Source organism: Malurus melanocephalus, unplaced genomic scaffold, assembly GCF_030028575.1.
Source record: "Malurus melanocephalus ecotype Western Australia unplaced genomic scaffold, MMel_1.1 scaffold_160, whole genome shotgun sequence".
Classification (NCBI taxonomy): Eukaryota; Metazoa; Chordata; class Aves; order Passeriformes; family Maluridae; genus Malurus; species Malurus melanocephalus.
The window spans coordinates 858,883-872,369 of NW_026623392.1; the positions used below are offsets into that span (position 1 = coordinate 858,883).

At 35.3% G+C, this 13,487-nt stretch overlaps 1 protein-coding gene across 1 annotated transcript in view; it reads left to right on the forward strand.

The window, feature by feature from the left end:
* Positions 1–13,487, forward strand: part of LOC130576884 (neurobeachin) — a 205,026-nt gene that overhangs the window by 148,331 nt on the left and 43,208 nt on the right. Inside the window, exons 18-24 of the mRNA XM_057371857.1 lie at positions 941–1,049; positions 3,034–3,115; positions 3,328–3,451; positions 3,771–3,963; positions 4,193–5,218; positions 7,052–7,269; positions 8,740–8,893. Coding sequence (XP_057227840.1) covers positions 941–1,049; positions 3,034–3,115; positions 3,328–3,451; positions 3,771–3,963; positions 4,193–5,218; positions 7,052–7,269; positions 8,740–8,893 — 1,906 coding nt within the window. The remainder of the gene's footprint in view (positions 1–940; positions 1,050–3,033; positions 3,116–3,327; positions 3,452–3,770; positions 3,964–4,192; positions 5,219–7,051; positions 7,270–8,739; positions 8,894–13,487) is intronic.

Sequence of the window (13,487 nt, forward strand, 5' to 3'; positions counted from 1 at the left end):
TAGAAACTTTACTGTTTAAGTACGGTACCTATTTAAGATTTTTCTGCTCCCTTAATATAGATTATTATTTATTTWAAAAAAAAGTTTTTATTTCATATCCATTATAGTAATAGGTAAATTTAATGATGCAGAGTATGAGAAGTGCTCTGTTTATGATGCTATATCCCATTTTGAAAAAGTGGGGTTTGGGGACGAAGGGAATTCATTTATCTGAGCTGCATCCCTCTCCAGTTTTTAAGATTTGGGTAGTTTGGGGTCCCAGGTGTGAAATACAYTTCAATCATTTAGAATTTCAGAACTTCTCAGGATTTTATTTCTTTTTCATTGCAATGTGTTATTCCAGGACTGAATTATTTTGGCTTAATGAGACACTGATATATGAAGAAGAAAGGTGGTACTGAAAAATCCATATATATATATATGTTCGTATCAACACATACAGATTGCTAGAGCGATCTGAGGGAGGCTGGCCCAGATCACTGATTGTGGTTGCTTCCAACCTAATTAGTTCTGTGATTCCGTGATTAATTTTGGAAAATATGAAGTTGGATTGCCCTGGGTTCTTGTGATGTGACAAAAGGTGTGTTCTTCAGTGATCATATTTTAACCAGCCTGTGAACATCTTGATGATTCTTACCCTGAGTAAGACAGAAGGAGTTGACTTGGAGAACCATGTGTGATTTACTTTATACAAAAGCCCATCCTAAATACTACATTGGTTTCTGATAACCTTTGTGTATTTCTAAAATTGCATTAGTTTTGGGAAATTTTGTAAATTATATATGTTTCCTAATATATGTTTCCTAATATATCCAGAAAAACAAGCTTGGGAACTTTTAAGTACAGCATCAAAATATTTGGCTTTTGGGTTTTATCTTGCATTCACTTAAAATTCTCAACGTGCTTGGCGTGTGCCTAATGGTTTCATTTTCTCTTATAGGAGAAAGGTTGAAATCATGCATACTCACAGTCTTTTCACACTTCTTGGAGAAAGGTTGATGCTGCATACAAATACGGTGACCGTTACAACATATAACACGCTTTATGAGGTACAGATAATTAAACATAAAGGTTGTTGTTTCAGTTGTAAAAAGTATGACTTAAAAATAGCCATGCTCTTGAATATACTGATTCTCAAGACTTTGGAAAAAAAAATAAGGTATTTTGGAGAGTACTTTTTGGTTCACAATGTCTTTTGCCATGTTTTAGATGTTTTAATTAACAATGTCATAATTTTTACATAGGCTCTATAAAACTTTCCACTTCTGATTGAAAAGATCCTTAAGATGTTCATCACTTTCCACAGAAAAAACCCCAACAATTACTGGAGACTTCCAATTGTGCATACTTCTCCATTGTTTGGAGAGTTTGTTTCTATTGAAATGGAAGGTGCTGAAGTCAGGTGTCTCTCCTTTCTCTTTTCTTGTTCATGTAATTAATTTCAAGTTCACAAAACTTTGAAAAGTACTCTTTTTCCTTTTTTAACTGTGCCAAATGATAACTAACGCAGCCATTTTTATGTAGCAGCTACTGCTTGAGGCAAATAAGTACGACCTCAAAGCAATTCAGCTCTTCTACCAGATTCTTGTAAAAACCTCAATTTTGATGACAATCAATTTTGTAAAAGCAAACTATTGAGAATATCAAGTTGGTTGAAACCCATTTCTTCATGCCTATATGCATAAAGCTCATGTTCAATCTTCAGTTATTTCTAGATTGGTGACTTAGAATATAATCCCTTGCAATTTCTGAAAATCTTATGCAGTAGAATGATTTTTAATATTTTTTTAGTCACAAATAGATTTAATGACTAGATGCTCAGGGTTGGTTTCAGAAAAGAAAAAAGACACTAGAGAAGTACTTGGTTTTTAGGGTTCTGAGTAATGTAGGAAATTATTTTCCCATGATTGTAAAACCTAAATGTCATCTCTTTGCCAGGTGACTTAGATGTCAAGTTCTGTTTTATTGCACATTACCTTTTATGTTTTGGCCACTTGAATCTCACAGTCTAGTTCCTGCATTTAGTTTTCTGAGAGCTTCTGTGATTGGTATTCTCAGAAAATTCATAACTCATTGACAAAATCAAAGTCCTCTTGGAGTTCAGCATCCACAGACATTTACAATTGAAAACTAGCCAGAGAAAAGAGAAAAAAGGGTTTGAGTGCCATTAGTACAGAAGGTTTACGACACAACTGATGCTAAGGAGCAGATAKTTTTCATATTCTCTCATAAAAAGCAAGGGCATATTTGCATTCTATTTTAAATATCAATATGTAAAGATCTAGTCTAAGATACTGTGCTTATGATTGACATTACTTTGATTCTTTTTTAATGAGTGAGTGAAAATTCTGTTTTAAAATAAATATTGCTAGTGAAATTACTCTATTTTGAAATCTATTTGACTGGTTGTTGTAATTACTGAGAATTCTGTGTTGATGTAATTGAGTTTTTAGCTTGTTCTTAACAATGAAGTTGCATACACAGATCCAATGACAGGTATCCCAGTGAGAAAGGTTTGTGGTGTTGCCTCAATACAGATTAATTAGGTTGTTAGGTACAATTCCTGCAACAGGAGAATGCTCTGTCTTCCTCATTATGTGAAACCTGATAATTCCTATGGAATACTGTGTCTGACTCTTTACTACTTGGAGGAAACCAAACCCAGTTTTAAGAATTATTCCTTTGGGTTATAGATTAAATTTATTAGAATAATTATTGATGTTTGTAGCTTGTGAAAGATATTTTGATCTGTGAATGTATAACAATATGAGAAAATAATGGAATAATTTTATTGTTACTGTATATTTAGGCAGTGAACTCAAAAGTTAGCTAATCAGCCACAGTTCAACTGTGAAAATGTTGATCCTTGCATAGAAGAATTGCTTTATTCCATTCTTCAAGAATTAAAATACTTTACCTAATTTTTTTATATAAGGTTGCAGTGGTCATGGTAAATGTTCTCAACAAAATAAACAAAGAAATGCTGTAGTGTTTCATTAAAAATGGTAAAAGGAAGTTAATATTCTGTTTTAGATTTTGACAGAACAAGTATGCACACAAGTTGTTCATAAACCACATCCAGAGCCAGATTCGACAGTGAAAATCCAGAATCCAAGTAAGGACAATATTGTTATTTGTTWGATAAATATATCACCTAGAGGTTGTGGGGGTTTTTGAAATGATGGTTCATAAAGTGAGAACAATTCATTCTTGTATGTTAGATACATATGGGTTTCAGTTACCTCTTACAGTAKCGGCTGTCAGCAACTATTTCTTTTTTTTAAACATTGTTAAAGTGCTTTACATAACTAATTTATTCTTTCAAAGTGATTCTTAAGGTGGTGGCAACGCTGTTAAAAAACTCCACACCAAGTTCAGAGCTGATGGAAGTTCGACGTTTGTTCTTATCTGATATGATCAAACTCTTTAGTAACAGCCGTGAAAACAGAAGGTATGTCAATACAAATAGTATTTTTTCATCCTTGATTTCTGGGTAATGGCAACCTCTTGCTCTCTATGTAGAGTTATATACTCTGTAACAAATCAAATACATTTAAAATAAATTTAATAGATTTTTGGTAACTTTCCTCAGTTCAGTAACTAATATTGGATTCTTTAGAGTACATTAATTTTTTATTCATACTGAAATATTTTAAAGTTTATTACTAATATTGATATTCAGAGATTATGTTCCTCTCATTTTAACCATCATAATGTTAAAATAAAGAAGCTTTGTTTGGATATATTTTGAACTAATTATTTCACTTTAGATGTTTACTTCAGTGTTCAGTGTGGCAGGATTGGATGTTTTCTCTGGGGTACATTAACCCTAAGAACTCTGAAGAGCAGAAGATCACAGAGATGGTTTACAACATTTTCCGTATTCTCTTGTACCATGCAATAAAATATGAATGGGGAGGCTGGAGAGTGTGGGTGGACACTCTTTCTATAGCTCATTCCAAGGTAAGAAACGGCTCGTAGATGTTTTTTAAATACTGGTAACCCTCTTAAGGCAGTAGCGATATAGTAATACAAGATGTAAAGTGATTTAGTGCCACCTGGTGGCTGTCGGTATTCTTGTCAAGGTGGATTTTTTTTTTGTCACTTTGTAAGCTGTACTTAATACGTTCTTAAGAATATTGCTAGTTTTTGCCCAAGTTTATCTAGTATCATCTCTTCTTTTATTTTTAAGGTCACATATGAAGCTCACAAGGAATATCTAGCAAAAATGTATGAAGAGTATCAAAGGCAAGAGGAAGAAAACATGAAGAAGGGGAAGAAGGGGAATGTGAGCACCATCTCAGGTCTTTCCTCTCAGACAACAGGAGCAAAAGGTGGAATGGAAATTCGAGAGATAGAAGATCTTTCACAAAGTCAAAGTCCAGAAAGTGAAACAGATTACCCTGTCAGTACAGATACGAGGGACTTGCTCATGGCTACAAAGGTGCCAGATGATGTGCTTGGACCTGCTGAGAGACCCGGAGGAGGAGGAGTGCATGTGGAAGTTCATGACCTTTTAGTTGATATAAAAGCTGAAAAAGTAGAAGCTACTGAAGTAAAACTTGATGATATGGATTTATCACCAGAGACACTGGGAACTGGAGAAAATGGTGCACTGGTAGAAGTGGAATCACTTCTAGATAATGTATATAGTGCAGCTGTTGAGAAACTCCAAAACAATGTTCATGGAAGTGTGGGTATTATTAAGAAGAATGAGGAAAAAGATAATGGTCCATTAATAACTCTGGCTGATGAGAAAGATGAACCTTCTACTAACAATACCTCATTTCTCTTTGATAAAATATCTAGTCAGGATGAGAAACTTCTTCCTGAACTGTCAAGTAATCACATTGCTATTCCAAATGTGCAGGAGACACAGATGCATCTTGGTGTAAATGATGATTTGGGATTGCTTGCACATATGACAGGTAGTGTAGATATAACTTGTGCTTCAAGTATAATAGAGGACAAGGAGTTCAAGATTCACACCACTTCAGATGGAATGAATAGCATTTCTGAGAGGGAGCTGTCTTCTTCATCATCTAAAGGACTAGAATATGCTGAAATGACTGCCACAACTCTTGAGACAGAGTCTTCTGGTAGCAAAACTGTACCTAATGTTGATGCGGGAAGTATAATATCAGATACAGAAAGATCTGATGATGGTAAGGAGGCAGGAAAGGAGATACGGAAGATCCAAACAACTACCACAACCCAGGTAAATTCCAAGTAGCCATGTATGTGTCTGATATAATCACTGAGGGGTAAATTAATTGTATGAAATCTAGTGTATTTCTTGAATTATACGAAAAATGTGCCTCTTCCAGGCCTATTTTCTTTGAAAATGCCATGATGTGAAGTTTTTCATGTCTCTGTAGAAAGTACGTTGCATTACTACAAAAGTAACAGTTACTTCCCACTAAAATAAACTACAAAAAATTGGTTTAAATATGTAAGCATTAATCTCTCTTTTAAATAATCTTCTTTAAAGGAATTATCAACTGAGCAACCAGCAGAAATTTTTGTTCTAATCTCTTCTTTGGGTGCTTCAAAATACCCTATGAACTCTAAACTGTCCATGATTAAATATTTTTTCTTAAAACAAAGTTAACTGTAATAAAAATTTAAAAAAATATTGAAGTAGGTATTAAATAAAATATAAATGGATAATTATTGTTTTATTGACTAATGAGCAATTTTAATTTTAGTAACATTACAGCTGGCAGTTGGAGTTTTGATTGCTGTAGATGTGGTAATTGCCTTATTAGATTTGATCTCCTTAAGACCACTGAAAACATTGAAAATTACTTAAAGACCAGCCACCTAAGTGTAGATACTTACACATTTCATGCTTCTTTATGCAGGGCAATGTACATCAAAGCCCATCCTTGCAGATACAGTATTACTGGCTAGATAAAAGCTTCTCTGTTATGGTACAGTTATGATACCATTGCTGCTACTGGCATGACAGTCACCTGCAGTTGTGCCTGAAAGAGAATGTATTTGACTGGAGTTCCTAACCTCAAATTCTCTAAAAACAGGTCTACAATATCTCCCTGCTTTATCAGTAAGAAGTAGCAATATTTTATTCAAATGCACTGAAAGAAAGCAAGAAAATTGTGCAACAGAGATGCGAGCTATTTCTTACTTCTAAGAAGGGTTAATGACTTTATCAATAATAGCTCAAATACTAAAGAACATAAAATTCACTCTTTCCTATGTTTCCAGCTAGAAAAAAAGACTGAAAATACAAATGAAAGCACTATGCAGAAGATTCACGTGGAAAATTAAACTTTTAGATAAGTAAGAAAGACTCSAAACTAATCATTTAAAGATAACATAGGCAATGCCAGCAACAGTAACAATTTAGTCCCCAGATGTCAAATTGAATGAAGGAAACCTTTCCTGCTCTGAAAAYGCAGGCTACAGGAGATCAAAATCAGACAAAATATACAAGAACCTTTCCAGCTCTACTGCAAGGCCATGTCCACTTTTACCTTGCTAATACAATTGTTTTTTAAAGTTCTCTTTTGCTTTTAAATTGACAAAATGAGACTGGGGAGACTAGATGTAATTGTCTAATGATTCTGCTAAAATGACCAGGTGAAAATATAGTTTTTTAAAAAAGAGGAGCTGTCTAAAAATACACTCATTCCTTGAAGCCATATCTGTGTAGTTTGTCCATTTTTTCAGTCAAATCTTCAAAGAAAAATATGTTATTAAYGCCAAAAGATAATTCTATGATATAAACTAAGTTTTGCCACTGACCTTGTATGGGTTACATTTGGTCTTTACTGTAAGATTTCAAATGATGAACCTGAGTGTAAAAGCTTGGTGAGTGGCTGAAAAGGGGGCCAGCCATAGCCCCTCAGCACTGATTGATTTGACTTGGAGCAGCTCATTTACTGATGGATACCACCTGACTTGGAACATCAATATCTCCTGTGTTTCTGGCCACCTTGTTTAATCTTATCCTTTGTCAGATTCTTCATTGCATTCAAAAACACATTGCAAAAATYAACATAATTTTTGAAACCTCTTATTGATACAGGCGATTCAGGGTCGATCTGCCACCCAGCAAGACCGGGATTTACGTGTTGACTTGGGATTTCGAGGAATGCCGATGACGGAAGAACAGCGGCGACAGTTTAGTCCAGGTCCACGCACAACTATGTTTCGAATTCCAGAGTTTAAATGGTCTCCCATGCACCAGAGGCTCCTGACAGACTTGCTTTTTGCACTAGAAACAGATGTACATGTTTGGAGAAGGTGRGTTGTTGTTGTTTCTTCTTTAACTCCTGATTTGTGTTTCCATCAAAAAGGAAATATTAGGTGTATTGGAGAGGGAATGTTACTGGGATAGTGGGGAAGAAAAGAGTCGGTGTTAGCTGTATCTGCTACCTTCTCTTTTTACCCCTTCCCAGTCTGGAACAGCTTTATTTCACAGCTAGTAATTCCTGTTTTCTTGAGGGATTGTATAACTCCTGCATACCTAAACAGAGCTGCACTTTCAGCTCCTATTTAGCATTAGAATCTACTACCTGTGTTCTAGACAGGATGGCTTGTGAGACTGCTAGCGGCCATTTTCTTAACTGAACAATTAAAAGACAGCTTCTCTACCTGTAAGTTGTATAAATAAAACCTCTTTCCTAGAATATTTTCTAAGGCACTCTTTCTAATTGACAAATTTTCTTTTGCGTGCCAGCTCCTGGTTGGTTTTAGTCTTGGTGATTATGTAATATTTTATGACAGCAGTTCCATTTCCTAGGGTTTTTGTACATTTTGTACATGTTAATAGAGGTAATCTGTAATTATAATACAATAGAGACAACTTTATTTCTATCACAGAATAGTTCATTTTCACAAAACTTGAGTGTCATTTTATCAAAGGAACAATTTATATTGCATTTAATTTCCCATTCAGTTAACTGTTCTGTGATACTCACTAGGAAATAGACAATTTTGATATTTTTATTTCGACCAAGCATATGGAAGGGGGGTTGTATTTGTTTTTAGATAATGCTTGAATGTTGAAGTTCAGATTGTGTATTTTAAGTTGAAGCTTTTAACTTTTGCTTGCTGGCTGGCAAAAAATGTTGTTTTGAGGACAGATCATACTTAGAGTACTCCTAAATATTTTCACATGAGAGTTTTATATTTTTGGGGAGTGACTGTTTCATGGGACAATTTCTCACCAATTAGGAGTTGCTGAGATTTCACCTAATCTTACTAGCATCTGTGGCTTACAGAGCTATTATTAATGCTAGATTTATTATCGGTTAATCAAGTTAATATTAAATTAAGGTATGCCCTTGCTATGAAGTTTTTCCTTTAAAACAGGAGCAGGTGTTATCATTACGTGTGATTAAGGGTGCTTCAAATGCCAATGGTGCAGCATCATGAACTCTTAATGTTAAATAGTTGCTTTCATGCTGCAGAAACAACTCCACTACTTTCAGCAGAACTGCCTGTGAAGTGCTGGTTGATGGGAATAAAAGGTTAGAAGCCATTGTTCTCGGCTGCATATTTGAATATAATCCTTTGCAAAAAGAGATTGCAATTAATTTGTTCATTAGACTAGTCTTGTTGGTATTTTTAGACAATTTACATGTAAAGTTTTGTAGACTCGATTTTTTTTTTAATTGAAGAAACATTCACCGTCTAGTTGCAAAGAATGTATTTATTGAAAATTTATTTGTATTGTTTGGTTTTAATCCATTCTTTCTTCTGTTCTTTCAGTCACTCCACAAAGTCTGTGATGGACTTTGTCAATAGCAATGAAAATATTATTTTTGTACACAACACAATACATCTAATTTCCCAGATGGTAGACAATATTATTATTGCTTGTGGAGGAATTTTACCATTGCTGTCAGCAGCCACATCCCCAACTGTAAGTACAATATTTCCACCTAGTGGTCATATTAGAAATTGTTGTTAATAATGCAAAACACTATCTGCAGCTGACTTTTCTTCTTTAGGGACTCTTTTCCCCTTTCTGCTAATTCCTTAAAAAAAATAAATTTATAATTAAACACTTTGATATACAGAGTGTTAATAACATTTTGCATTTGAGATGCTAATTTTATCAGAGAAAGAGTACTAAGTAAGAGCAATATTTCATAGGCTTTTAATATTTCGTTTAAAGGGATGACCATTAGGATAATGATTCCTGTAACAAAATAGCATGCTTTGTGATGTCTACTCATTGATATTCATAAACCTTTTTTTTGCATGGCCACTGTTAGTTTGCATGCAAAATGATACCAGAAGTCATCCTCGCTCTGCTCTGTTTATCTACTCTGTTTACTGCTTTCTTCAGTAGGTCCTTTCCCCCTCTTGTTTTTTTTAACCTTTTATTGAGAATATATGATATTTTTTCCACTCAAATATTCATAGTAAGTTACAAATTCTTAGTAGATTAAAGCTCAGGCACATGGAGTACCTACACTAAAAAAGGGAGGAATGTTTTATAAATATTACATTATTGACAAGAGTAATTACATTATTTGAATGTGATGACTTTAAAATCCATGCATTTAATATCTGTGATTATTTCCTTTATACTAAATGTTATCCTGAGCATTCTGTAAACATCTGTAGTTAATACTGATCTTTGAAATGGGGAGACAATGAGACCTAGAAGGGACAAAGAGGCTCCTCTGAAATAATGTGAGTATCAGGCACCAGAGGCTATACATGTGGTTTGCTGTAGAAGCTCACCTCTTTCCTCTAAGCATTCAGCAATTCATATTACTTTACTTTTTCTTTGCTATTACTTCTAGTAAAATATTATTATCTTGCAGTTTTGTTTGACAGGTATGAATGTATAGGCTGGCAATTTGCTAAACATTAATATGATTCTCAGACAGGCAATTATTATTAGAAGGCTGTCCCTTTACTATTTTCACTGTGTTAACTGGAAAAATATTTGCTATAAACAAAAGCGAAATACTTCAATAATTGTTTGTCATCACAAGAATAACATTAAGGTCCTCATTTTGCAAGTGCTTTATTGTAAATATTGACAAGTGTAAGTGGATACACACTAAGCCACTTGAAGTACAGGCTGCTCTATCCTTCTTCAGAGTAAAGAACTTAGGGGAATATTTTTTTAAAGCAAACATTTTAGGTATCATTTGAAAATGGTGGTGTTTTGACACCTTTTATGTACAAATATAAAACAGGCACAACATTAATTAGGCTGCAGTTCCATTGAATGCTCTTTGTGGGTTTTACTTCGTGTTCGGATTTACAATTTTGCAGAGTCATTCTATGGAATAATAATTTTGAGGTTCAGCATTTCCCTCTGTTTATTTTGGATAATGTAGATGTGTGTATGTCTGTATRGTTACCTGACGCAGTTTTAATAATTACACATACATATATTAAAATATTGTGTCAATACTTCCTTGCTCAGTAGCAGTGATACAAAAGACTACATTTTCAAATTTGTATATTATGCACACATTTCTCTACTATATGAGGACTGTGTGTATTGCTTGAATGCTTAATTTTACCATCTGTCTAGAACAATAAAATAAAAATAAATTGTGAAATAAAACAATTCACTAAAARTTTGCTAGCTGGCTTCAAATTGAATTAATCTTACTGTGTGAAATTAAAAATTAAAAAAAGGAATCTTCCCACCCGTTCAACTCCATTCCTGTTCCTCATTGGCCATCCATAAACATTAAGAGGAAGGTGTATTTATTCATCACTGACAGATATGAAGAGCACAGCACATCCTCCCTCATAAGAGAAAGTACTCTCCCTCAGTCTTGTTCTGAATCATAGCTTTCAAGGGAGCAGATGACCTGCTGGGCATCAGACCACTTGTGACTGTCCAGTATATGATGAATGAAAAGATGTTTCGTACTGATTTCAGACTTCTAATGGCTGTGCATCCTTGAACCGCAGTGGAGAAGTGGATGGATTGCTGGTTCAGAATATATTTCTTCTCAGTCTTGAAAGGGCAAAGTAGGCCACTGCAAGCAATCATTTACAAAAGGCTGGCTCACCCTCCTCCTTCCAGAAGCTGCTAATGGGAAGAGAGAAGGGGTTTGAAACTGGAAGATTTATATGATATCTCCATTCCATAAAAACAGTTACTGCAGGTCTGCTACTGGCTGCTTTCTGCCAGAGTAACTCTAAAGGGAGCAAAGGGCCTGGAGGCTTTCTCCCTCAGCAATTCAGACTCACAGAATCACAGAATGGTTGAGGCTGGAAAGGGGACACCGGAGGACAGYTCGTCCAACACCCATGCTTAAGCAGGGCCACCGACAGCCAGTTGCCCAGAACTGTGTTCAGACAGCTTTTGGCTATCTCTGGGGATGGAGATCCCATCACCTCCCTGAGCAACCTGTGCCAGTGCTTAGTCAGCCTCACCATGGAAAAGTATTTCTTGATTTCCGTGTGGAATCCACTGTGCTATAACTAATTGCATTAAGGAATAAGTTTTTATCCATAAGGCACAGAGTTCAAATTTTGTGTTGCATCTCCTGATCCTCTTTGAACCCTAACCGTTCTGCTAGTCTGTGTAGTTCTGTAAATGAAACTGGATGTAGTATTAGAAGTCCACTCAAGCCATATTGGAATACTCTTCCAAAAGGAAGCTCTTCACAGGATGCATAAGCTGCCTTACGGGGTCAGACAAGGGCCACTGTTAAACAGTGACTATTTGCAGCTTACATCAAAATTCAGAAGTCTGAGCAAGCATATTGAGTGCCCTGATAACACTCTGTTTCAGCATTTAGGATTTTAACAATTTAACAAGAGAGGGTGTTTGGGCTGTCATATTTAATAACCACTGAGTAATTTATYCTTCTAGACTTTATGTAATCTTTTTGAAGCTACTTATGCTTTTAGCCTTCATAATATCCTGTGGCATTGAGCCTGACAAAGCAATTACATAACCTTCGAAGCTCTTCTTGTCTTTGTTTTTTTTAAGCCTGCTTAAATGCATAAAGTCACTATGTTTTGCTGTTTGTGCTATGAAAAGGGGTTAATCATGTCTTTATTCAGCTCCATATCCTTTATGACTTTGTAGGATTGAGTCATATCGCCTGGTGTGCCTATGTGTCAAACAATATCTTCATCTTGTTTAGTCTTTGATAGTCTGCATCTCTGTTCTGGGGAGCTTTTCTAGGGTCAAAACCCTCACATTTTTTAGATTCCCCTAGAATACACATACTCAATTTATCAACCAGTGTGAGCTTATTTTACTTAATTTCTTCCTTCTTCACTTTCATAAATGGTAATTCTCTGTCCTGAATGAGTGTGCTTGAGAGGGGGGGATGGGAGTGAGGAGGGGATGCACCACCACACTCTCCAATATTCCAAATGAAGGTCTTCTGGGRCCCATATTAAAATTTTAAAGTAGTAGTTCTTACTTATTTCCTCTTAGTATATTTTATTTGTGGCATAGGTCACATATTTGCATCTGTTTGTAAAAATCAGTTTATTCTTTTGTCTGGAATAATGAAACATGAAAGCAAAAAGACTGTAGAACAGGCAGTAAAGGTCATTCCGCTCTTTAACTWCAGGATGATTGAAACAGGGGTGGAATTCACAAAGAGATTAGGGTAAATCTAAGTATTCACTTGAAGTATTTACATGTGGCCTAGATTGCTAGCTAAAGGAGAACAGAAACTCAACAGAAACAAATGGTTCAGCTATCTCTGATGTAGACATCTACCAGACGCCTGTAGGGTCTAGCTGGAATGGTTGTTAACCTCGACCTCAATCCCATCTCTATTTATGGGACACCCTACTTGTTCTTTAATGGAGAAAGACAGAAATACACAGTTCCTATTTTGATTGTCTCACACTCCTGCCTGTGCACAATTCCTTGATTTCAGTGTATCAGTCAGAGGTCAAACAAATCTGAATTCATCCTGGGCCACCCCTTTTTAAACAGTCCTAAATTCTGCTGCAAAACCCTCTTCTCAACAATCTGCTATAGCTTTGCTTGTTCTTACATGTGTCCTGTTGCCTCTCAGGTTTATAAAGCGCTTCGGTTATTTCTCATTAGTAGAAAAGATGCTGAATATTAGATGCTTGAATTCAGTAAGTCTATTTGAAGAAAAGAGCCAAGGACAAATTTAGCAAAATTTCTTTCAGGACATTGGAGCTATTGCAGTTTTKATTTGTTTTTGTTTTTTATTCTTTTGTGCAACAGATTCTGTTTTGGGATCCCTCCCTTGCTAAAAAAGCCATACTGTCACAGGTGCCTTAAAACAATGAATGTTTGAAAAACTTCCCATTTCAAAAAGACGTTTTTTTCCTTCGCGTAACTCAGATTTGGAGTGAAATGGCAATTCTTCTGGGCTGGGTGAAAGATTACTGCATGGTTCCTTGTCTGCTGTAGAATAGGCAGACTTAACTATGGAATTCCCTCACTATGGAATTCTTGTAATAGAAATCTGCCTTTTATCTTGTAGGGTTTCTTTCTTGTTTTGTTTTTCTGGTTTGAATTTTTTTCATTT